This window comes from Cicer arietinum, chromosome 3 (assembly GCF_000331145.2).
Source record: "Cicer arietinum cultivar CDC Frontier isolate Library 1 chromosome 3, Cicar.CDCFrontier_v2.0, whole genome shotgun sequence".
NCBI lineage: Eukaryota > Viridiplantae > Streptophyta > Magnoliopsida > Fabales > Fabaceae > Cicer > Cicer arietinum.
This window is the reverse complement of record NC_021162.2, coordinates 74,222,812-74,249,610: the sequence shown is the minus strand read 5'-3', so window position 1 is coordinate 74,249,610 and position 26,799 is coordinate 74,222,812. Positions and strand designations below refer to the sequence as shown.

Genomic DNA, 26,799 nt, shown 5'->3' with positions numbered 1-26,799 from the left:
TAGAACCCTAATAATTTTTTTTTTTTTTATTGATCTACTAAAAATAAACGAAAAGCTACAAAGAAAGGGTAAAGCAGAATTGGGACACGGAAAATCTCACTGAATATTGGAATGTTAGAAAAGATAAACTATAATTATATTCCCTAATTGTTGGGAACTCGACAGCGGAATAGAGGCGGGATCGTTCAATGAGGATCGAAATAGGCTCTAGATACCATGTTAACAATGAAAAGAGGAAGAAAGAGGAAGAAGAGAAAACAACCACTCTAGGGTTTCATATCATATAATAAACCAAAACTGAAGTTAATAGGGTTACACTGAGTATATATATAAGAAAATAGAATTGTCTAGAATTGTCTAAAATACCCTTACTACTAATATATAATAATATTATCTAACAATATGTATGTGTATAAACTAAAATATGTAAGCAAAACATAATTTTTTTTAAATGTTGGTTATAATATAAAATGCAATAAATTAGTATATACCTTAAATACATCCTCATCATAAGTACCGGGGGAAATTTGAAGAGGTTTATAATCTCCATCATTGAAGGCCCATGTTCTTGCTAAATTTAAACCGTGTTTAGAAGTTTCTTGAAAAATTGTAGTAACTTTGGACTTTGTAGATGGGTCCGTTGCTATGTTCATTAAAAAATAGGAATTGAAACCATTCAAGTATAATGATTTCCCGTTAAGAATAAAATGGATTCCACTTCGTTGAACAAAACCACTTTGGTTAAGTCTTTTAGTGGCTAAGTGATGAGTGTGTGACTTATTATGAATATGATTATGACCAATAATACGATTGCAATTCCCATATTGACCACTAAGTAGTAAATTAGTTATAAGCGCAAATAGCAAATAACCCACCTTTTGGAAGCACATTGTAACAAAACCGAAAAATAAAATAAAAATGCAAAGCACAAATTTATGGAAAAATAGAAAAGTGTGGAGAGGTTTATATAGAGAAGGGAGATGAGGAAATTATTAAGGTGGATAATAAAGAGCATAAACTGAAGAGTTGTAATCGGTGGAATTTAATCAAATGTACTGGATCACTAGTTTGACCTAGGTAAATTAAATTTCATGAAGAAATAATTAAATAATTGGTTGCTCCTAGAGTGGAATATAATTCATTGTGGACTATCAATATTAATAATGGTCCGAATACTAGTATTGTTTTGACTATGATAAGGTAATTTATCAGATAAAAATATTGTCTCCTGATATATTTGTAGTTACCTCTTATATTGACATTAATAAATTTAATGTGTCCCTCATTTTACTCAACAAATTGTTTTGGTTTGAGTTTTGATCACATTGTTCCCTTCAAACACTACTTGTCCAAGAAAGGTAGTATTTTTGTGGTCTTGGTCAAAGGGTGTCATTATTTTTATACCATGCAATGGCAATGATTCCCCTACAGTACACTTTGACATTGTAGTTGGGATTCTTTGAAGTGACGTTGACTTTCAACTTGCAGGGTAGAAATAGGCGTCAAATACCCAAATACCTATAGTCTTATCTATTTACAATCTAGTTTGACCTAACCTATTTAATAAAAAAATTAGACTCAAGTTTTTTTTTAAATCTTTTAATTTAAATAGATCAGAATCAAACTCATATAAAAATCAAATACCACATAGGTTGACCTATATATTTTTTTTTATTAACACTGTTATTTTTTTATTATTATTATAATTTTATTAGTTTTCCTTATGTTTTTATATTTATTAGTTTTCCTTATATATTTTGGTCTAGTTTAACCTATTTAAAAAAAAAAATTATAAAATATACTATTTAGATGTTTTAATGTGAAATAAACTTTTAAATAAGTTTTCAGACTATACCATACTTTTAAAAAAGATCAAGTCAAACCAAAAAAAATAGTCTATGGTAGACCGTAGGTCAGACTCATACTACAAAATTAATCGTAGGTCAAACTCAGATCTTTCAAAGTCTGGTCTAGCCTAACCTATTTACCCTTAGTTGTTGAGGTTGAATTTTTTTAGGGAAGCATCACTTATGTGAAACTTAACACTTGAGAGGGAGACAGAGATGAGTATTGAGAAGATCATAGACGAAAGTGTAACAATTAACACTACAAGTCACGTATAATAAAATAAATAAGTCACGTATAATAAAATAAATAAGTGGCCCATAAATAAGTTGCACATAAATAAGTCTGAATAATACACCTATAATAAGACACGCATAAATAAGTCTGAATAATACAACTATAATATTATTGATAATCTCCTCCTCTAGAAATGTGTAAAGCTCTCTCTAATAAGACACGCATCTGATCTTCAGGACCACCCATATGTAAATCTAAACTCTGCTGTATAAGACCACCAATTTCATAACACCGTGTACACCTAGTATCTGGACCATCATCATGACTAGGACCAGCATCATGACTAAGACCAACATCATGACTAAGACCAGGACCAGCATCAGCATATGCAGCAACGTAAGGGTTCATCCGAGGATGAGATATCCTATAGTACCACCGAATGTATCCATCAACACACTCCTGTGGATATGCAGCTGGATGCAATGTAGCACGAAGTGATCGTACAGAGTTCCTGTACATCCTCCATTCAACATCAACATCACGTACAACGAGCATCAGTGGTGTATGAGGGATGTGTTGAGTATACTCAAATTGTCGTATGCACCTCTCTGGTAAATACGGTACTATCGTGGAACACCAACAAATGTATCCTGTAAACAACGACACAGACTGAAATCGTGTCATAAAGTTTTCATCGTAATTCGGCATCCAGATAATATCAGTATCCCTCAAAGCATCCAGCTTTGCTCTGTAGTATACAACATTCTCATATGTTTGTTTTGCAGTCCATCGAAACATTTGTGGCATTGAAGATATAGGCTTATCCATACCCCGTTTACAAATGTCAAGAAAATGCTCATAAATCCATGTCTGTAAATAATTAAAAAAAAATACAAATTATTTACGTCTTGAAATATAATAAAATTATGAAGGTATTTAAATAATTAAAAATAATAATAATAATAATAATAATAATAATAATAAGTATAATAAATATAATAATACCTGCAATAGAGATAAATATCCTCCAATTTGTTTCGTTGCAGGCAATGTACTATCTCTAAGATAGTCATATAAAACAACATGTGCAGCTGGTCCCCATGCCCATTTACCAGAAGTATCAAGATCTTGAAACAGGCACAGATATTTTGCAGATACAAGGGTAGAACTTTTATCAGTTAGAATGGTACACCCTACCAAATGAAGTAGGTATGCCCTCGCTGCACAGTCATATCGTCCATCACGAAGTTGCTTGAAAAATACAGCTTTCAACCACTCAAAACTATATGAGACACCTCTATTGGTCCTAGTTTCAGTTACAACTTCATCATAAGCAACTCCCAATAACTCAACAGCAGTAGCAATTGCCAAATCTTCGTTGACATTAGCGGGAGGTGTGAAAAACTCTCCATAGCATGGTATGCTCAAAAGACCCCTAACATCGTCAAGAGTAATAGTCATTTCACCAAATGGCAGGTGAAATGAGCTAGTCTCTGCGTGCCATCTCTCAGCAAAAGCAGAAATCATATTACCGTCAATCATGTGCAAACTACATCTTCTCAGATGACGTAATCCAAATATATTAATCCAATAATCTATCTGAGCAGGTAATATATATCTGATATCAATGAATTTGTCTTGCTTTTTGCCATTTGAAACAACTTTCAAGGCACGTCTATCTTGTTTAATTAAAAATAACACACAATAACTTATAATCTAAATATACAATTATATATTAAAGATTCCATATTTAAATATACAATTAAAAATCACACACAATAACTTATAATCTAAAATCAACTTTGTAATAACTTATACTACAAATATATTAAATATTATAATATATAAAAATAAATTATTTACTAACCTGTCTATTCTACACATTTATTGCAATATGGTGCTCATAATCCTTAAGGACAGAAAGATCATAAGGACCTCCAGAAAACATGGGTTCTTCAGGTTGGTGATGCTGACCATGTTCATCATCAAACTGGTGTTGTTGATCATGTTCATCATCAAACACATCATCTTGTTGCGGCTGTTGATCTTGTTCTTCATCAAACACAGGATTTTGCTGAAACTCATGCGCCTGCATTTCTTCATTTCTCTTTCTTCTTTTTTCAACTGCAACTCTCCTATTTGTTGTGTAGGAGGTCGAACTCGAGAATGATCAACGTTTATTTTTGCTCCTCTGGTCCTCACTAACAAAATTGAATTAAATAAAAAATAAAAAAAAATTATGTAAAAACAAAAATTAAAAAAATACATACTCTACCGGAAATTTCAACGACAAATGAAATTTCCGGTGAACATACCCGAAATTTGAAATTTCCGGTGAACATACTGGAAATTTGAAATTTCCGGTAGTTATAAATTACTATCTGAAATTTCAGTTTTGAAATTTCCGGGAATGCCATCCGGAAATTTGAATTTCCAGTATTGAAAATAAATACTAGATTTTTCAAATTTCCGGTGAATACTCCCGGATATTTCACTTTTGAAATTTCCGGTGTTCATTTTTAACTACCGGAAATTTCGTTCTTCTTAAAATTTCCGATAAAAACTTTTTTTTTCTTTTAAAACTTACTTTTTCGAAAATATCAAATTGTGGGGATATAACTGTTTTGATTTTTACTTATTTAAATTATTTAGATTTTTACTGATTTGATAAGGATATTTTAAGTATTTCAACCTAAAAAGAATTTAAATGAAAGGTAAAGGTTTAATTGAAGGAGTATAAAAGCAATCTTTCACAATGCGGATTATGAATCCAAGTGAGGGTATGTAATTTGTGAGGTCTACTATGACTCTAGGTGATTGATGAATTATATTGTGCAACGTGCTTATTTGTATTTATAGAGAGTTGCGATTTCTAAAATAAAATCAAATAAATTTTAGATTGTAATAAACTACAAGTTAGATTGAAAATAAAAATTGAAAGAAAAGAAAAAGATTAATTTTTATACATCAACATGTAAATTCTTTTTAGATATGCATCCAATCAAATCATATTATGATATTATTTATAAATAAATAAAAATACACATACAATACATTTAAATCAAATATTTGACTTTTAAATCGATATTTCTTTATTTTTATTATAAATTTAAAAACATCAAATTATTAATATTCTAAATATACCAATATTATTTTAGTAATCATTTACAAATGAAGCTGCTAAAAAAAATTAAAAAGAAAACTCATTATTACTTTATTAACAATGAATAATAATGAAAGGATTTGTTTTTTTGGGAAGAATACATATTCATATTTTTCAATACTTGTATTAGTACTATTTACTTTCTTTGTTGAGTTGAATTGCTTTCTGCCAAAAAGGAATAGATTTAGATATATTATCTAAATGGTTAATACCGTCTATATCAATCAAATACGAGGCTTATGGTGCTCTTCCTCTTTGAAACTGCTGTGTCAAATTCCAATTCCCATGGAAATCTCGGTGTCTCACTTAAATTCCTATTCAAATTCACTTTGTGCTAAAGTAAAGAACAATAATTATTCAAATGGAATTGTGTTCTTTCTCTTGTGCCCAAGTTTTTTTATTAAATTGTTGTTCAACTAATTATAAAAGTAACACTCATCTACTGATAACTAGATTGAACGGTGACTTTATTAACATTGATCAACAACAATGTGAATGTGTATATCACATGATATAGTTAACTCTCCCACTAAACACCATAAGATCATATCATATAACATATTTATCAATCCAGTAAGTATTTCTTGTTGGTTTCTCTTATATTTTTTCTAACTCAACTACCCTCTACATATCTACTCTCCTTGCGATAGAACGAGAATCTACGAGGAAAAAAAAAATTGGATGCAAAACTAAACAGCTATAATGTACATAATCCTTTTGAACCGAAAATTACTTTCTTGGCCCCAAAAATGTTGTAGTACTTTTTAAAAGGAACTAGTACATAAAGGCTAAAGCCAATCCAGTGTTGGCACATTTTGCGCAAAATTTAATTTTCATGAATGACAAATATAACTCCTCAAAAACCACATAGTTGACCTTGTAACTCCTGCTAGATGTGCACATACCATTTCATGCAATTTGGAAGGTGGCCAATCATAACAAGCATGTATCGGGACGCAAGATATAAAAAAGTAAATAACAAAAAAAATAAAGAGATTCAGAGAACCACGAAGAACGCAAGTCACAGTCACTAAATATCAAAAATAAATAACAACAGTCACCAAGCAAAATTAAATATTTCGCAGACTGGTTTGGACGTGTCATCTCTTCTTGTTGTCTGCTTTCTTTTTCTACAAAATTAATGAATAACCATAAAAGCTGACAACAAAAGAAAAATGAGACAAACTTATCTCACAAGGAAAAATACAAGGAAATTTTGGTTTCTCCACTTCCTTTTCCCTCTATCAAGGACTGAACGACATGAAAGCACGTTTTAATTCAATCACTATGGTAGAGCTAATCTAATTGACACATTCAAGGTTGAACCAACAGTCTCTCGGAAGCTTCCTTCTTAGGGATCACAACCAATTAGCCATGTCAAGAATCCACGCAACCCATAGGCCAGATTCAACCTATTCCAATGCAGAAAGATATGGTCCTCACTTGTGAGACAGATAACAAGCCTGACAAAACAGTGCTTATCTAGCCTGGGAAACTGTCAAAAGGGAATTGGTATATAAAATAAATATATTATTATGTTCATATCACTATATATAAAGAAATTTCAAACCAAAGGAATCCGTATATAAAGTAAATATATATGATTATGTTCAGATTACTGTATATTTTTTTGACAGAGTTAAGATTACTATGTTATATATAGAAAAGTCGAACCAAAAGTCAAACACAAACCTTAGCTTCACAAGGTAAGACCCAAACCCTGCCTTCAAGTCACTAAAACAGAAAGACTCAAGGAATTACCACAGTTTTTTAGTCAAACATGCGATAAGGTATTCATAATATTACAATCCATACCTATATATTATGAGTGTTGCACTTGTCGGGATATCTGTAGCATCCAATCAGCATACCCACTGTTACCACCCATCTGGTCCTCAACAAGGTTTGCAAGAAGGAGGAATCCTTCTTTGGGTTGTTCACCTTGCCTCACAAGGTGGCACAACTGGTAATATGCACGATCGTCATTTCTTAATTTTTCAAGTACCCTCATCAGCCTCCTTGACATTTCATTATTATGCTCATTGAGAGTAGCCTGTCAAAAAAAATATATACACACAGCGCCAGATGAATTTCAAATTTTGCAAATAAAGAAGGAATAGACACACATATCGACTCTGCTATGGCTTGATACAATAAATTGACAATACAAGAAGTTATTTAATGGGTTGAGAATAATATCCATCTGACACCGTTATTAAAATAAAAGTCAATCTAATGCAAAAACTCCTCATCAATTTTTTTAGGCTTAACCCTCTTGTTCTTAAAGAGAAAGAGGCCCTGATAAACTAGAGTTGAACTCGTGTACTCTCGCTGGTTTAAACTTAACTAAATTCATTAACCAATTGAGTCCAATCACTTGATTGAAATTGTTATTTGATTTTCTCCACTCAGAAACCACCACCTACCCATTAACCTCCAATTAATACCAAGTTTCCTTTTTTCCTTCCAAGTGTCAAACTTCCCCTCTTTGATCTCTCTCCATGGAGGATACTTTTGTATACACATATCCTTACAAGTTGCAAAAATATTTATCCTTCTCCATTACTCACTGAGTTTATCAACTCAACTCCAACTTTCTGTATTGCTGAAATTATAAGTTTTGTTTTGTCTGTGGGCATAAATGACTGTCAAAGCAAATGGGTACCCACTGAATTCGGGATTGAGGAAAGTTATGAGGATTTCTGTTCAATTACAATGATTGTCAATTCAAATGATTTGTTCTTGCTTACACTTAACTATTGTTCATTCAACAATGTGAGAACAAAGAGGAGATTAAGATTTACATGATAAGACAAATGTTGAATACGCGCAAGGCACAATTCAAAATGTTTTAGTTTTTCTATTTTATTTTTATGAAATTATTTTAATATGACATGGTAAGAATGTGAACTCTGATTACCTGACAATGTAAAATTGTTTTACACTGGCCACGTATATAAATTAAACTCCATCAAATTATATATTTTTAAATCAACTATAAAAGACAAGAATAAAAATTGGCAACTATTTATAATTCAACAATTGTATAGGCACTAAAATACATGCGCAAAGAGAGCAAGGCAGGGGGAGAAAGAGAAAGGGATTTCTTAGAATTTGGGTTGGACTTAACTCATACAAAACCGGTTCATAAAGTGAGAGGCGGTTCTCTTCATAAACTATGTTTCAGGTCTTATCTCTATTCTACGTGGGACTACCCCCCCCTCGCACTATTGGGTTTGGTGCGTAGATATATAAGGTGGGTGGCCCAATAACATGTTTTGATACCATATTAAATTTTTATATTGGGTCTAACTCATCCTCACAAAATCGGTTGGTAGGGTAAGGGATGTCTTCCACTTATAAACACATTTTCATATCATATCGCATTCAACGTGGAACTCTCAACACACCCTTCTCTCACGTCCAAGATTGGATATCTGGAGCATGACTTGAGTGGCCCAATAGTACGTAATCCAACGAATCTTGGATAGACTTTGATACCGTCTTAGATTTTTATACTAAGCCTAATTTATCTTTACAAAATGACATATAAAGCAAGAGGTGTCTCTCTTTATAAATTATATTTCAGGCTTTATCTCTATTCTATGCAGGACTTGGATTTTTCACAATACACCTATAATGCTGGGCACCATGGACTTGGTGCGTGGATACAAATAGTGGGTGGCCCAATAAATATGCTCTATACCATATTAGGTTTTGTATATTGAATCTAACTCATCCTTACCTAATTGGTTTGTAAAGCCTTCCACTTATAAATACATTTCCAAACCATATCTCATCTAATGTGAAACTCTCAACAAGAATAAATATATGATAAGTTTTTCTAATTAAGAGCCAAAAAGCTACCAAGGTAAATTTGAACTAGAGATTGAAGTTGAAAAAAAGATAAAGCCGCTTAACATGACAACGGCCTATAATAAACCCTTATTCTCTATAGGCCTCTCTCCTTCTCTGCCTAGAAAAACACCTATTATGAACCTAAGTTTGTACAGCATTAATATACAATACCTTCGATAATTCTGCTGCAAAGTCTGCCCCGAGTAAATTCTTTGCTATATCAGGTGAAATCACCCTACCAAACCATATAATGAACCGGAAGCCATCATCATATATATAAAGACCCCTAGAGTCTAAGCTTTCCCCGGTCAAAGGTAACCTTCTCTCGATACTTTTTAAGTCATCAGCTTGTACAGATGCCTGGAACACAAGCAGAAATAAATCAAACAATTTAACCATTTATTGGTAAATTTTCAAGGCCAGTAATGCATACCTTCAGAAGATATTCATCAACTCGAATCAAGCTAGGATAGAGAAGTTTCAACAATCTTTTTATTGGTAGAGTCATCATTGTATGTCCTGATGCACATCGATCATCCAGAGGAACATCGCCATACCCTCCGCGTAGAGCCGATGATCTACAGAGAGCTAGTCCATACAACATTAGGAACTTCAAAGACTCTGGATATATTATTCTGTTGGTTAAACGATGTTGCACAGCATAAAGATTCCGATACTCCTTGAGGGCTTTCACAATTCTCAGTTGCACAGCACTCCGTGCATCTTCCAGTTTTTGGGACAATGTTTTCTCAATTGCTGCAAATATGATGGAACTGTATAAGAAGATAGTAACAACCAGATCCATCACGTATATGATGTCACTAGAAAAGAAGTCCTTTTTATCCTACCTAGCCTACTAAATAGAGACACAACTGCACCAGCATCAGCCAGGCGATAGATATCCGCCAAGTCTGTAACTACTGGCACTGCCATTGTGTGTACTCTGATACGCCTTTCTCCACAAGATGCAGTATATCTATTTTGTTGTTAAGGATGCAACCGATTTTAAAATTTCACATTCTAAATATTCTGCCTTAGCCAACTTAGCTGAATATCAAGCATGACAGACATTCACACAATCATTTTAAGGAGAAATAGTAAAAACAAAGCATGATAGAGATGAGCTGAATGGCAGATAGAAAAAAAGTATAAAATAAGGCTATTTTTTGTAATAAATAAAAAATGTACTTTACTTTCCAGGAAAGACTCAAAAGTACAAACTCCTTTTGAAAATAAATCTGACTCCCTAAGAGCATTGAGTCTTCCTTTTTTTGAATAGTAGTATCATAAAAGAATTGATTAACCTTTATTATCAACAATAAAGCTCATCTAAATGCCTCCGTCCCTATATATAACTTGAGAAATTTATGTGTGCCTTTTTATAAATTTTCAAATGCATTAAGTATTTCTTTCCTAACATACCCCTAATTAATTTACATAGTTTTCTGCGACAAACAATAAATATTATTGTGAAAACATTAACTAATTCTCTTTCTTAAAGGATAAAACTATAAAAACAACATCAATTGTCAACAAAATTTAATACTACTATCAACTTTCTTAATTCCCGTGTTTGATCAACTGGGTCCTACATTTAGGAACGGAGGTAGTATATTAGAACACATCTTAAGAATTATTGAAGAAAGGATACAGCAATGCAACTTGAAAATAAATAGTTTGAGTTGTCAGTAATGTCTCTTCAAGTGATAACTGCATGGCAAAGGCTTTATCACAATCTACGGCTGGAAGTGCTAACAAATCCGTGGACCTTAGCATGAAGTTTCCATGATAAGTTGTGAAGCGAACACCTAGAAACATAGACAATTATCATCAATTTTATGTGTATGCTTAATCTTATATGTTTAATCGTATATGCACATTGCACGAAGCAGAAAACAGATACAAAAAAGGCATGGAAGGTGAGTATTTTGAAAACAAAATGAATGCACAGACCTTTTGCACATCTAATACGCATTACAGCTTCCCATGCAGTCTCTCTAGTGAGATCTCTCCTTAATTCATGTCTCAATTTCTCCCCATGAATGGCTGATAAGAAAGCTGGATAGTAATACACCTGACCAGCAGTGTACTTTGCCAGAGTTCCTAAACAGAAGGTAATAATAATAAATACCTAATTTGCTTCATGTATAAGATCATTAGTATGCAAGACTATATGCTTAGAAGAGCACAAATGCTAAGAGAATAATTGCTTAGAAGAGCCCAAATGCAGAAAAGCATATCAAATGAAATTACATTGGGGCACGGGGATGCATGATTTACAGATATAACTACTACAATCAACCCGTAACTTGTGATTTCTTTTTGAGCTTTTACTGATTTACAAACAATTTATTGCCAAATAGATCCATGAGTTAGAGTATCAGTTGATATTCCACACATCTTTAATCACAGCACCATCAGGGGAAAATATGGAAATCATCCAATTAAGTTTCTTCAACAGTTGAATTAAAGTATGAACTAATTATGTTGCCAAATAGAACCATGAGTTAGAGTATCAGTTAACTCTTAATGAGACCCTAAAGTCATCCTGTCAAGTAATAATGCAGACAACTAACATTAAAAGATCACAACACTTCAAAAGCAGTTGAAAAATATGGATCACATCAGAATTCAGTATAGTTAAAGCTCATAAAATTGTAACATCGAGTCATCATAAAACAATGCCACAACTAAAGAATTGTTAGATAAATCAATCAGATATCTTCTAAATTCTAATCAGAGTGACAGGTTTAATACTAGAATGGCATACTGAAGTAAGTAGAAATTTTAAATAAATAAAAAAATTTAAAATACCTAAGGAGGCTATGTCAGTGTACTTATCACTGAATGCATACACATTTACGGAGATTTGATACTTAGAAAACTCGGCAGCCATTTGTTTATAAAATGGATCTTCGGGCAGTCTCAGTCCATGTTCTTTATCAGTCCCATAAATACGAGAATCATCTCCGCGTAACTTCAAGCGACCGACACCAAGAGATGGAAGTGTGTTTTGGAAAATTAACAATTTCCCTCCAAGTTGACTCTGCACAGAGGTGTGGAAAGATTATAACAGAGTAAGGCATAATAAAATGAAATTGTCAAACACACAAGAAAAAAGGTATTCAAAAGTTGACAAATTCCAGGTAGATAGTGTCCCCTTGAGTTTGGATAGCCATAGCCATAGCCATAGGTCCCCCACTCCACCCCCCAAATTCTGCAAGGAGTGTAACTTGCTTCTCTTCTCTATGATTATCTAATTTATTCAGTGAATTTGTCATATTTAAGTGTGTCCAGAAAAGCTCTGTGGCCACAATTGGAACTTCTTATTCGAAAAGGAGTTGAATCTTAGAATATGCAAAGTTTGGGTACACAGCACTTTGTAGTTTTAACAAAAGTAAAATTGCTTATTAACAGAACTGGATCAGAGTTGGGGACAACCTTCACTATAAAAAATGACTTCCGACCAGTATCAACGTGATACAAGTTCATAGATCAAGAATGTATGATGGAAATGCATCTCCACTCTATGCTCCAGGCATTCTAGAGCTTGGTCTCTCCCACCCAGAATTACCCCTCACTCTTCCTACTCTCCTATTATTTATACTGTTTTGATCCTCCTCTCTAACTAATTGTCAAGCTAACTACTTCAGTTAGCTAACTGCAATTGTCTATTCCTAACAGACAGTTACGAAGTAGGTGATTTAAATGCTACCAATTATCAACCGTTTCTATAGTCTATACTCTATTAAAATACAACAAATACAAATGATATTACTTGTATTGGAAAAACTGAGGCAGACTTCCCATAATTTGCAAAAAGAAAAAAAAAGAAAAAAATATGAGAATTCTATAAGTCAGGGTCTTTTAATTCCAAATATCGGGTCTGTCATTCCCTCCTAATAAGATATAAAGAATTTCCTATCACAATCCAAAAGAAATGTGAAATAACTAGTACAGGACAGGATTGGCTAGTACCGGTAATAGGGATTGATCATACAATTCCTAACACAACTTTTTATAGATTTTAAATCTGGAAGCAACTAGTACAGGTACAGAACAACATATCTGCATTAATGTTATTGAATAAAATAATAAAGCACGTGCCAATATCTTATTCCAATTATTGTTGAAGTTTTTCCTTTCAATAGAATTAGGTTTGCATTTTGCAACACTCAATATCCCCTGTAGACCTTGAAAACTAATCTATATAACTATATATAACTCTGATTCAATTTATGTCAAAGGTATGTATCAAGTTCACTGCTTAAGGGGGGAAACTAGCAGAGGAAGTTATGATTAAAAAAGGCACTATAGAAGGTAATTATGATTAAAAAAAATACCATAACCATAAAAGCAGCCTTAAGAGCAGGACCGAAAGCTGATTCCAGATTAACATTATCTTGAAACATAGTTGGCAAACTATCTAGGAAGGCTTCCACCACATCTCTTGATTCAGATAAGTTAACAAGAAGATCATCAGGTAGTGGAATAAATATGTCGTCCAGATCTGAGACTACCAACATCTGTGGTTGAGTCAAGCTTGACTGCAAAAGCATGATACACAAACTGTTAGGTACAAATCCTGGCCAACTACGAGGGAAACAGACACATTGCCAGTGGTAATGCACTATTGCTTGTAGTACTACAAAGTACAAACCTTCATGTTATAAAAATGTATAGTGCTGTCAAAAGTTGCAAACCCAATTTGTGTTCGTGGGGAGCCAGGAAGCTCATCTAAGCAGGACTTGATTGCCTGGGCCGCAATCTGGATAAAGAACAATAACATTAGAAATTATGCAATGTGTGCCTAAGACCTCCAAAATAGTTGTGACAAATAAGTTATTGTGTAACCCCAAATCAAAATGCATTCATAACCCAAAGTTGGCGACAAAAACGTTTACAAATAAATAAATGTTACTTCTGGCAAATTTCATTTTTGAATTTTGATCGTTTGGTATATTGGGACAAATTTGTCCGTGCAATACCTATGCACAACTCATTCCAGGAAAATTACTTTTACTAAATAGTCCCCAATAAAACATGTATTGTAAAGTTATTCAACAAAAATTACACAAACATGCTCAAAAAGCATAATATGCGATGCAACCCTCAAATGCACATAAGAAATAAGCTCCACCAATTATTGTGAGTTCCAGCTATGATTAAATTACTCAAAGAATGGGGTATTTCGAATAATTAAAATCATCTAAAAGATATGTATAAAAGCTCAGTGAAAATAAAAACCATATTAAATTATGTTTGAAATATTAGTAGCAATGACCTTTTAAGTTATGAATGACTTAGGAATGTTTCTTTAGTTTTTGCATTTTTCTATTTTTTTTGCCTTTATATGTGTATGGTATTAAATATTAATTGCTTCTAAATGTTCCCCTAGACTCTTCGACGCAGCGGCTATACCGTTACCCGGTACACCGCTATAGCGTTTTAAGGGTCGGCCAATACGCTACGCTATCTGCTACTGACTACATAGATATTAATAAGCTTTTTAGTACACAGACCACTTTCTTTCTAAATGAACTAGTCTGAGACAAAAAACTCACATTACTCTTGTTTATGGCCATTTATCAACCATGTATCTAGAAGGGTTCTGAGTCTTTAATTCCCAAAAAATAAGGTCATACATTGCACAACAGAAAAAATTATTCATTTATCTTTCATGAAAAAACGGGAGAACTCTAATGGCTAAGATTCAGTGTGCAATACAAGCCATACATTGAGCCAGAAGTGAAGCACTTACCTCAATCATGCCACTTCTAACTGCAGATATGGAAACATCGATGAGGAAGAAATATACTGGGGGCATAGGAGGCCGCACCATATACTCAGCAGGGGCAACAAATTCTACAGTACCCTTTGTAAGCTCAGGTCGTTGGTTCAAATCGACTCTTTTTCCAGTGGCATCTAATTGTGCATAATATTCACTGGGAACTGCATGTAAAATAAAACTTAATAGATTAATATCTAAACAAAGATAGAATTCAACCAATTATAATATGCATGATATATCTGACACAAAAAAGTAGCTTTCATCATAAGTTTTTTATTGTGTGTGCAGGTTACAAGTCTGGTTTAACATCAAAGTAGAGCAATGATCCACTTATCATGACAGTAATAAATGTACAGCACAACTGACATGAATATAATCAGAAGTCAGAGAGCAAGTTTAGCTCCAATATGACACTGCACCATAATCCACATTATATAAGTAAAGAAACCAAGTTTCTGCATTCTCTTATCAAGTACCCTTTGGGCATATCAATAGAATGCAATGATACAGAAGTTATTGAACTTTTAGAGCCTCAAAGAAAATCTTGTCTAGTTACTAAATATGCAGGCCTGAAGTAATTGAGACATGATTACTACCATTTTCTTCCATAATGACTTCTCAGTTATAAAGCAAAAAACAGAGCTATGGGAGTAAAAAGAGTACCATCATTAAGCAAGGTGCATACATTACACCGGAACTTTCTTCCAGCTTCTGTAAATGTCACATATGGATTCACGTATGTGCGGCATCTTCTACAGCGTACAACACTAGCTGGAGCAAAACTAATTATAGGTACCTCTTCCTGAAAACAAAGAACAGTGAACAAAGGCAAATAACGGCAAATAACATGACCAGTACATTACTGCTCATCAAAAAGGTAAAAAGAGGTGCTAACCCCATCTGGAGATTCAGCGAGTGGACATACAACTGCTCCAAGTGGCAGATGCCACCTTGAAGCTAGGGACTGAGAGCTAGGAATTGCGCTGGTTGTGAATCGTAGATATCTGGGACGGCAGTTCATGGGATAAATCTCAGCCAAATGCTTCGGCTCCTCGTCACCATCCAACGGCCTTGGAAGTTCTTTAGCATCAAATAATGGATCCATTGTTCCAGGACGAGTTTGCATTGTGAGTGAACTGAAGTCTTCTGTCAAACCCTGAATGGCACCAGTAGGGGGTACAGACCCTGGTTGCTGTGTTGGATGGCCACCAATTGGAGTAGCCACTGGAAGTGATGAAGCATAGCCTCCTAGATGAGGTGAAAAAGGGGATGATGCTGCAGGGGGTGCAGGTCCATAATTTCCTTGATTCGCATGAATAGAGGACTGCATAGGTGGAGCTTGTATCTCAGCACCAGGCTGCATACGGGCATAACCAGGAAAAGATGGTTGAAATTGAGGAGGAGGAACATTTGATCCTAAAGCTGGAGACCCCATTTGAACATAAGGCATCTGTGGCTGAGGTGGAAGGGATGATGGAAAGTAGGGTGCTTGACTTCCAGGTTGTTGAATTGATGGTTGCACCAAGGGAGGAGGCCGTGTGAGAGGTTGACCTGTCGAGGAAAAGGGTGGTGCTGAAAATTGTTGGAAAGGTCCAGCAGCTGGCGCTGGAGGGATATTGGACGATGGAGGAGGAGGAGGAGGCACGGTTGGGTCATTGAACCTGCCTGGTGGTGTAGGTCTAAAACTCGGTGCCCCTGGTCTAACAGCAGGTCCAGACGATGCAAACGGCGTGGGGGTTTGGGGAGGAGCAGGAGGAGTAGGTCGAAAAGAAGGAGGCTCTGATCCAGCCACAGGACCCATTGATGAAAAAGGTGTCATAGTCTGTCCAGCAGCAAAAGGTGAGGAAGCAGGTCTTGCAGGGAAGTTTGGACGACCTGGATTTTCAGTCCCCATAGATAGATTACAGAACAAGCAAAATCACTCTGCTTTTATTTGATCAAAACCTTTGTTCCATCACCAAGCCTGATAAAAAACAAAACAAAACAAAAATTGATATATGCAATGATTGATACATATAAGCAACGAAATGCATTACAATTCAGAGCTCAAAACAAAGTATCAATCAACATAATTATCACAACTCAAATGAATCAATAACACTTTTGATCACTTTTCTACACTCAATTAACCTTAGATAACTAATCCTACACAAGTTATCATTGGTAAACAATACAATACATTGAAAATAGCGTATGTAATGTAATAAGAATCATAATAAAGTAGATATGCAAACAGAATTATTAGGGTTGTGGTGAAAAAATTAGTATCAATTTACACAGACACACACACAAAATGTAGAATTGTTGGAGTTTTATCAACTGTGACAGATCGAGAGAAAAAAAAAAAGAAGGCATAAGAAGTTGAAATTGAAAATCAAATCAAAATTGAGAGCGAGACTCACCGAGTTCGGATCGGAGATTGGGCGATAGGACCTATGCTCGAGAAGAGAAACAACACGCTCCCAGACTCACAGAGAGGATGGAAGGTGCTGGAAATTGATTTGCGATCAAGTAACCGTGGAGAGTGGTGATTCCGGCAGCGTTAACGGCGTTTTGTGGCGTAGGTTATACACAACGAAAGTGAAAATTCGATTAACCGGCGACCTAGATATGAGAGTTAGATCTCTCTCTGCTCTCTTCTATTCTACCCGACACTGGTAAATAAATTCTTTCGATTCAATTCAGTCGCAAAACAAATCAAAAATAAGCTTCTTTTTTTTTTAGAACAACCAAAATTAAGTGTGTTTTTTTACAAGTTTATTATTCTAAAATAAAAACAGGTCAAGGATATATATATATATATATATATAAATTGTAAAAGCTAACGAAGATTAAATGAAAATTTTAATTCTAACATCAAAATAATGTCTTTTATTAGTGAATGGTTAAGAATTACGTGAGATGTACAGTATTTAAAGGGTAAAAAAATTTAATGCTTTTATACTATCACCTAAGAGTGTACAAAATTGTGCGTTTTACTCCGTAAACAATGTGATGGTATAATTCGGTCTAAAAAAAATTAAAGACAACAAAACAAAATAATGACAAGGTAAAAACTAGGTAGAAAAATGATCGAATTATTTATCTCGTTCTAAATTATTTTTAAATAAATCATTATTTTTTGTTATTATTTTATGTTATTATTGAATTATTCTCTTTACAAAAATTATTAATCGAATCACTAATTTAATAATTTATAATTTGTAAAATAATATTATTAATTATTATTATTGAATGAATCAATAAGTGATAATTGTACGTAGTTTGTTACGACTTTCATTAAATTTTAATTGTTTTTTTTTTTAAAGAAAGTTTAAGGATTACTATTTGACGTCTTGTCTTGAAATCAATTCGGCCTAGTCTTTATTTTATTATGTCTTTAATAAATCCGTAACTTATCGAATTTGATCAAGTTAAAGGCAAATTTGATTGGATTAAAGAACATATTATGATCTGAATTTTTGTCCAAATTCGATCTAAGTCGTGTTTTGTAAACCTCTGCTATCATGTTTGTTTCTATTTCTTCTCATGTTGAGGATAAAACTTTTAATTAGAGAGTAGCAATATGATAGTGTCATTGATTAATTTGTTAGGACATGCTGTTTCACCAAACGCAAATAAGATACGATAGTTTATTCTTATTTTGTTTCTTATTATTATAAGACAATTTATATATATCATTTAGTATTTTGAATTGTTTTCTTTTTACATAAAATTTAACATTATAACAGTTTTATTATAAAAATTTAAATTGTTTTAATAATAAATTAATTAAGTATTTTAAGTGTCACACGTCGTCGATAAAAAATTTAAATTTTTATAAGAGAAATATATGTAATATCCTAAATATAATTATAAAAAATTTATTTAAAAAATAAAATAATAATTATAAGTTGACTTATACGTAGAGACACAAATCAAGACAGATGCTTTTTTACTACTAAAAACTAAAGAAATTTGTTACCAAGACTACAAAATAAGAAATTGTAATTTCTTTAACTCTTATATATTTGTTTATTTATGCTAGATTAAACTAATGTGCAAACCGCATTTATGTGTTCATCTGTCCACTTTTCTCAACTAAAAACTATAATATTCTATCAACAACAAAAAACACTATAATATTCATTTATCTTAATTATTATAGTTTTAATTTAAAATTGAATTACCATTAGTTTGTACTTCATTTGTTATGACCAGTATAAGAATTATATTATACTTGATTTAAAATTTAAATGGAGTTTAAATTAAATTTGATTTAATTGGGATTAATAAAATCATAAATAAGAATATGAAGAGTTAAGAAGTGTAGTAATAAAGATGTTGCGAGATAGATCTTCACCTTTAATAAACTACTACTAATATCAATTACTAACATTGATTATTGAAAAAAATTATTAGAAAAAAAAATAAAGAGTAAAAGTATAAAAAAAGAAAAAAAATCACATTGAATCAAAATTTATTATTATTTTTTATCTTAAAAAACATGATAAATATCAATATAATTAATTCACACAACTAATTAGCTACAATATCATGTACTCAAACCTAACATATGATATTTAACATATTCGTGATTTTTTTATTAGTATAATTTTGTTTACATCACTAAATTATTATATTTTCTTCGTAAGTATAGATAGATATAAAATATTATATATATATATATATATATATATATATTGATAAAAAGAATTATAATATACATACATAAAATTTTATAAAGGAAAAAAATATTATAAACTAAACAAGTAGTAAAAGAAAAAATGCCAAACAACACACACCTACATAAAATATAGATAAATAATTCAAAATTATGAGAAGGTGATGAATTTAACACCCATAACTAACAAAAACATCAACTCACTAGCTAATAGCATTTGATATCTAAAAAATGTTATTTACATAGATAAGATTTCGTAAGCCTATTATCAATAGTCAATTGTTTAATTATTAAATAGAATTAAAATAAAACACCCCACAACAAAAATTGAATTACGTACATTTTTTGAATTTATAGTATTTTGGTTAAAGAAAACTATAAAAATAAAATAATATAAAATATGTGAGAATTATGGGTAAAGAGAATTTTAGAAAAAAAATAAGAAAATTATAAATAAATAAAAGTTTTTAAAAATAATGGTCCCGGCGGGGCTCGAACCCGCGACCTTCGGCTCATAAGACCAACGCTCTAACCAACTGAGCTACGGGACCACTTGTGATAATTTTCTCTTCATTCAGCTTTTATACATTCATACCACATAATTCAACAATAAAGGCCAATTTTCATCTAAATTTGAGCATTTTAACACATATTACTTTAAAAAAAACTTACTATTTAGTAAATAAGTATTTTAGTTTGTGTATAAATCATGCTTAAGTATTAAGAATGCATGCTATGAATTCAAATTTTATTTTAAAATATTTATGTAAAAATTATATCTTAAAGCAAGTAAATGATCCCATAAAAAAAGACAAATGAAAAATAAAAACAATATACATAAATTCTTGTCTATACCTATATTATGATCGGCCTTAAGATTTCAATTTCAAGTGTCATGTACAAATTATAAATTTAGTGTCCTATTTATTATATATATCTATGTATTTATTGTTTATGAAATGTAGATAGTTTTTAATATAAAAAATATGCACACAAAAAAAACTAATCATTCATTGTTTAACACACTTTAAAATGTAATAAAATATTATTAAAGAAAATCTAAAGATTGCATAAATTTGAAAAGTTCATATTAATCCAAAATCACAATATATATCAATCAATCTAAACATGTAATAGTAACATCCAACACCTTGATTTGCTAAAAATTAAACTTTCTTTTTATTTTTATTTTATCATTATATTGTTTAACTAGTTGAAGTGAAGCTTCCTATATGTCTAAATATTGTGAATTTGTGAGTTCTAACTATATTCACACTACTCACTTTATTTGTTATAACGGGTTTCATCGTGAAATCTTTCACATTATTATATATTAATACAATAACTTCAATTTTTATTAAATATCTTAGCATATAAAATAAGTATGTTAAGCATATATATATATATTTTTTATTTACATATTACCTAGTAAAAAAATTAGTGTCCTTCAATATTTGGAGGCTTGTGGTTGATTTTTCTACGCACCCTCAAAGCTCTTTGACCTATATATAGACGAAATATATAGCTTTGGTGTGATTTTGTTATATCCGTTTTATAATTCATTTAAAATATTTCTTTTATAGTTTTTACTTCTTTATTTAATTAAATAATTGAATTACTATATATATATATATATATCATATCAAATTTTGATATAATATTTTAATTTTATCACTCATTTAAACTATTTTATTTATAATTGTATCCGTTATTACAAATAAAATAACACATATCACATACAAACTTTGAATCTATGATTTAGTTGATAAATATCTCATTGTAGGGAACATGTTATTGGATAAAAAGAAAGTCAATTTGCCTACATGGAAAGTGATCATCACAACTCTAGGTGTGTTGGAAGATGGTTTCAACTTTAAGGTTGGAGATAGGGATACCAACATTTGATTCCAATTGCGACTCTCGAAATACCTCATTATTGATGACATCGAAGATATATTGACCCAACTTATGGGTTTGAATATCAAAGATTTACGGGTTGATTGAAAGACTATTAATATCGATCTTAATCTTCCTCTTCCCTAATATGATACGACTTTAATTCATAAATTGCAACCAACATTTGTATCTTCTGTCAATAATTTTTGATTATCAAGTGATTATATACATGGTGAGTATACTACTAGAAGTAGGTTCCACTAACTCTTATCCAAACATCACAATTAGACTTACTTGAGCGTTATAATTGGATTTAGAAGCTACCTATTGTTGCAAGTGTTCAACTAGGTTAATTTTACATGATGGAGTCTAAACTTTTACCTATTGTTTGATGTCTTGCACACATGTTGTGTCTATTTGGCATGGTTGCAGTTTTCCACACGCTCGTACGACATTCTTGGACATTGCTACCATAAATATCTGAAATACCATGCACATTATGTTTAATGAGGATGGAATCATGACTTATTTACGTGAAACATATGGTGTACAATAAATTAATTAGTCTTTGAATGAACTCAAACAATGGTTACGTTGTTTTAGTTTTTTCCCAACTCGATATATCTCACAATGAACACTTGATGGCTTGCATTTATCTCCTTCCTTGTGACCTCCCCAAGAAGTTTATTGGCAATACAGTGACATTGATACTTTGATCTTAAATGTTTATGGTAATGCATTAACAAACTGAGACAAAATAGCTTATGACAGTCTTGTGCGCAACTTTTACGGTCAAATTCAGTTTGGCTATTATGGTAGTGTGGGTCTACGTAATATTTTACACGAAGAAATTAAATCTTACTTAACAAAGTTAATCTTAGTTGAAAAACAAGTTTTCGGGAAATTTTTGTGCTTTATTGATTTCACTTCATGTTTTTCAACATTTAGCAAAGGAAACATTGATGTTTCATCACTATATACCAACCTCTTGGAACTAATGGAAAAATTATTGTGGAACCATTATTGCTACGTTAAAAGTTAATGATAGTAAAATTCTTGTGTTGCTACACGAGTCGATGCTTTCTTTTTTTCGTTATTTTTATTTTCTTTCACGTAACAAAAATAAAACAGTACAATTTTTAAAATATCAAAATATAAGATTTTATAATTATTTAATTTTTATTAAGAAAAGTGGATAAACCAAGACATTAGTGTTTGTTTGCACATGAGTAAATGATTAAAAAAACTAATTATCTATTTCAATTTGTATTTGAAAAAATGACCGTATATTTAATTGTTGAATTATAGACAATGGACTGCATATTGAATGTCAAAAGAAAATATAATTAAATTAATAGATAAAAAAAAAATATTATAATAAACAAGGCTTCCCAAACACACCTTTATTATTCCAAAGTAGGTTGCAAGTTGAAACATTCGTGAAATTGGAATCTCTTTGATATGATTCTTTCTATTTAAGTATTGTATATACCACAATTTTCATCAGCGGGGATAGCTCAGTTGGGAGAGCGTCAGACTGAAGATCTGAAGGTCGCGTGTTCGATCCACGCTCACCGCAAATAATTTTTATTTTAATCCAAAACAACCTCTGAAGCTGCACGCGTGATTTTCCATTGTCACTGTTTGTTGATACATATGGGACATAAAAAAAAAAATAGCAATCTTTATTTTAATAAAAACATTAGAGAGCTAGTTAATCCTTTATGTGGTAAGCAAAACATACTTATGGAACAAATATTGAAATTTAGGAAGAAACCGATTATATACACACCCAGTATTTTGGGTTCTTATCTTTACCAATACCACTCCCCTTCATACACAAACAATATAGGACACCTTAATTTTAGGTTGGCAAATCCAACTATTCAAAAAGAAAGAAAAAAAAAACTACTACTTTATACATCCCATTAAACCATTGAATCTCAAAATGAATCCTTGTTTGGATCATGTGTGCTGTTACCCTCTGATCTCTTCTCTATAACTCTGAATCTCACTCTTGTCTGTGTCAGAAAATTCCCTCTGAGATTCAATTTCTGCACTACCCCCTTGATTTCTTCTTCTGTGCCTTCGGTCCTGAACATCATCCACACAAATGTCAGCACATAAACATCTGATAATAAAACCATTCATCACTAAGATGGAAAAGAAAAGGCCAATAAATTAATTTTGGCCAAAGACGTGCCGAAATTAAAAGATTAACCTGTACCCTGTCCCTAAATATTGAAAAAAACTATCCTTTTTTATAGGATTCATTAAAAATTTCAACTGCATTTATTATATATTTACAAACATAACCACAATTATTTTACATTTTTTCTATAATCAACATTAGATACTATGAGGAGAAGATAAAGTAATTATCAAATTTGTAAAGACAATAGTAGGGGTAACCTTAAGCAAATCTAATACTACTATCAACTTTTTTAATTCTTGTGATTTAGTCAACGGATCCTATATTTAGGCACAGAAGTAGTATTATATATCTGGTAAGTATTGCACCCACAACTTCAAATTTCAGGATTCAAGCCATACTAGTTTGGCTTAGTTGTTAGCACAATAACATTAGTAAAGCTGTTAATGATTTTACGACAAAGTTAGTGAAAACAAACCTCTCTTGCTAAAGGGTATTCCTCGGACTCCAGCATTCGTACAACTTGGCTCATCTTGGGCCTTTTCTCAGAATCTGGATCAACACATCTTAAAGCGGTTAAGAGAGCCCGTTTCAAAGCTCTAGTTGATGGTTTCACCTCAATGTTTGGGTCCACCACTTCTTCTGATCTTCTGCTTCCAACCATCATCTTCATCCAGTCAACTAGATTCACCTGAGACCATTGCAGTTTCAAAGTAAAGGTCAATAAAAATAATTGATAAGAAGTTGCCATGTAGAAATAAGTAGCGATGAACACACAATTATTGTTAGTAATAATGGACAAATAAATTGATTAATATTCTTTAATTTAAGGGACTAATTTGCAATTCATTTTTTTTGAAATACCTTAACTCTTCAAATTAAAGCAAAAATCTTGAGGAGGCCAACTGTCTATGATGTTAGAGCATAGAATAAGGTTTAAAAATTCACAGTACTGCATTTTTCTTTATAGGAGAGTGCATCACAGGGATTCACAGCCATAGTAATAATAGTAGTAGTTGAACAGTGAGAAATATTTAGCTGTTCAAGACCAAAATAAAATTATTGCTAATGTAACATTCAATGTCTGCCACCTTCTCCGTAACATTAAAAATGTTGTTAGAATGAAAGACAAGCGATGACCCGCAAAGCTTACCTGGTGCTTATTGAATGGTATAGATCAAGAAGTAAGAAATGATTTTTTGTAGAATAGTAGAGACAATGATAAACATACAGACAAGATGGTTACTAGCATTGCTGAGAATGTTATATGTTTCCTGTTTTTGAAAGGGACGCTTCACAATCGAAGATTAATTTTGAATCCTAACGCCAATTTAACAAGTCAATTAATTTGTTACCATAATTACATCCTAATGATTTGCTTTTCTCTATTATTGGAGAAAATATTCACGGATCATAGATCAATCATGCACCAGACAATTGAAAACAGAATGATATAGATTGTATCAAGAAAACTACGTTACTTCTTTATTGCCACAATTAACTGAATGAATCAAACGTGCAGCTAATGATTCAGGATTATTAGGCGAATCGGTGAAATCAAACACACATACTTGAAGCTGGATTTTTGTGGCCTAAGATAAAATTAGTTTACTCACTTCATTTGTCGGACGACCATAATCAACTGGATCTCTTCCTGTAATTCCTTCCAATAGCAAAACACCAAAGCTATAAACATCGCTCTTCTCGTTTAGAAGGCCGGTGTTTGCATATTCAGGAGCCACATATCTGTGAAATATTTGGAGAGAAAAAGCATATAAGAATCGATTTTTCTTTAAAGAGTATAACAAATTAATAATACCACTCTATGGGCATAACACAAAAATACTGACCCAAAGGTTCCCATAACTCGGGTTGTGACATGACTCTTCCCAGCACCCAATAATTTTGCCAGGCCAAAATCAGAAACCTTGGCATTGAAATCATCATCGATTAATATGTTGCTCGACTTGATATCTCGGTGTACCACCTTTGGCTCAATTGCTTCATGCAAATATGCAAGCCTGAAACAAGTATTTTTGCTTCATACAATGACTATGAAGAAAACCAGAAGCATAGATGCAGCTACTCACGCTTTGGCTGTGCCTAGGAGAACCTTGGTACGTGCTTCCCAAGTAAGATAGCCATGGTGACGCATAGCTCCATGAAGCCATTGCTCCAAGTTTCCATTATTGACATACTCGTAGACTAACATCCTAAAAATATACCATATGGGAGATTATTGAACTTGCAATTCATATTATGATTACCATTTATTCCACAATAGTTATTTAATTTAGCTAAGCAAGTTAATTAAAATTGTATATGTTGAGAAGGTACTCATAAAGTCATACTGGTGTAATTGAGAATAAGGATACCTATGAATTCCCTCAACGCAGTATCCCAAAAGGCGAACCAAGTTTTTGTGTCTAACATGGCCAATAGCTTCAACTTCCACTCTAAATTCTTTCTCTGCTTGACCACTGCTATACAAAAGGAAAAAAACTTAAAAGTTGTCATGTTGGATAAACAGCTTAATTAAGCGTTTACAACATAAACATTTATCATACAAGTGCTTATGTATGTTATTTCTATAACAAAACTTTAAATAAAGTCAAACTTTTTTATATAGATTATAAGTTGTTTTCATAAGCTATCCCAAAGAACTTATGGAAATAAGTTGAAAACAACTTATAGTAATAATGTCATAAGTTGTTTCTATAAGTTTTTCCAAATGGTCTGAAAACTAAGAAATGAATGTTTATACCAGTAAATAGTCTCAAATAAGTCAATCCAAACAGAATGATAAAACAATTAAGGTGACTAGCATTGTAATGGAACTCACGTATTATTGAGTATCTTTTTAACAGCAACTGGACTCCCATTGATCAAATGTCCCTTATAAACCACTCCATACCCACCTTCACCAAGCACGTTTTCTTTGGCAAATCGATTCGTAGCAAGTTCAAGATCCCTCAAAGTAAACCAATGACCCCAACCTAAGTGAGAAAATTCAGGAAGACCACATAAAGGTGAAGGAGCTGTTAAAGGGTATGAAGAAGAAGAGTTCTTCTTATATACAGTAACTGTGCCACAACTACTTTCTTCTCCTGATTGTGAATATGAACCACCATCTTTCTCCATGTATTGATGAAATGAATCTGAATGGCTACTACTATCACCATTCTTCATTTTCC

General features: G+C 32.2%; 3 protein-coding genes and 2 non-coding genes across 7 annotated transcripts in view; 1 reads left to right on the top strand and 4 right to left on the bottom strand.

Annotated features, from left to right (window-relative positions):
- LOC101497051 (mannan endo-1,4-beta-mannosidase 4-like) overlaps positions 1-890 on the bottom strand; it is a 4,398-nt gene extending 3,508 nt beyond the window's left edge. The window contains exon 1 of the mRNA XM_004494885.3: positions 492-890. Within this exon, the coding sequence (XP_004494942.1) occupies positions 492-890 (399 nt within the window). The remainder of the gene's footprint in view (positions 1-491) is intronic.
- A 5,367-nt stretch (positions 891-6,257) lies between these two features.
- On the bottom strand, positions 6,258-17,634 carry LOC101502633 (protein transport protein SEC24 A). 3 transcript variants are annotated; one of them, XM_004494462.3, is made up of 15 exons: positions 17,297-17,634; positions 15,790-16,857; positions 15,558-15,696; positions 14,865-15,055; positions 13,764-13,871; positions 13,447-13,650; positions 11,918-12,149; positions 11,057-11,206; positions 10,755-10,911; positions 9,952-10,079; positions 9,537-9,859; positions 9,275-9,463; positions 7,061-7,298; positions 6,938-6,979; positions 6,258-6,740 (listed from the first exon to the last, which is right to left on the bottom strand). In XM_004494462.3, exons 2-13 carry the CDS (start codon positions 16,786-16,788, stop codon positions 7,068-7,070), a joined length of 3,051 nt encoding a protein of 1,016 aa, XP_004494519.1. In that variant the 5' UTR covers positions 16,789-16,857; positions 17,297-17,634; the 3' UTR covers positions 6,258-6,740; positions 6,938-6,979; positions 7,061-7,067. The 3 variants fall into 3 exon arrangements, with proteins under 3 accessions (XP_004494519.1, XP_012569610.1, XP_012569609.1); XM_012714156.2 differs by having other exon boundaries at positions 6,938-6,969; XM_012714155.2 differs by lacking the exon at positions 6,938-6,979 and having other exon boundaries at positions 17,297-17,633.
- A 2,400-nt stretch (positions 17,635-20,034) lies between these two features.
- Positions 20,035-20,108, bottom strand: TRNAI-UAU (transfer RNA isoleucine (anticodon UAU)). The gene has a single exon. It is a non-coding gene; the product is annotated as a tRNA-Ile (tRNA).
- Positions 20,109-22,959: 2,851 nt separating this feature from the next.
- TRNAF-GAA (transfer RNA phenylalanine (anticodon GAA)) lies at positions 22,960-23,032 on the top strand. The gene has a single exon. It is a non-coding gene; the product is annotated as a tRNA-Phe (tRNA).
- A 165-nt stretch (positions 23,033-23,197) lies between these two features.
- LOC101502321 (probable receptor-like protein kinase At5g18500) overlaps positions 23,198-26,799 on the bottom strand; it is a 5,607-nt gene continuing 2,005 nt past the window's right edge. Inside the window, exons 3-9 of the mRNA XM_004494461.4 lie at positions 26,448-26,799; positions 25,981-26,085; positions 25,696-25,818; positions 25,456-25,626; positions 25,222-25,351; positions 24,084-24,296; positions 23,198-23,547 (exon numbers count right to left, since the gene is read on the bottom strand). Coding sequence (XP_004494518.1) covers positions 23,431-23,547; positions 24,084-24,296; positions 25,222-25,351; positions 25,456-25,626; positions 25,696-25,818; positions 25,981-26,085; positions 26,448-26,799 — 1,211 coding nt within the window. The 3' untranslated portion in view covers positions 23,198-23,430. The remainder of the gene's footprint in view (positions 23,548-24,083; positions 24,297-25,221; positions 25,352-25,455; positions 25,627-25,695; positions 25,819-25,980; positions 26,086-26,447) is intronic.

What these genes read in the sequence shown, in the direction of transcription:
- LOC101502633 (XM_004494462.3), bottom strand. Translation starts at nt 16,788, where the DNA reads ATGGGGACTGAAAATCCAGGTCGTCCAAACTTCCCTGCAAGACCTGCT. An exon ending in AGGCTGCTTTTATGGTTATG is followed by an intron (nt 12,150 to 13,446) that starts GTATTTTTTTTA and finishes ACCTCTGTGCAG; the next exon opens with AGTCAACTTGGAGGGAAATT. An exon ending in TATTTTCAAGTTGCATTGCT is followed by an intron (nt 10,080 to 10,754) that starts GTATCCTTTCTT and finishes ACAACAAAATAG; the next exon opens with ATATACTGCATCTTGTGGAG.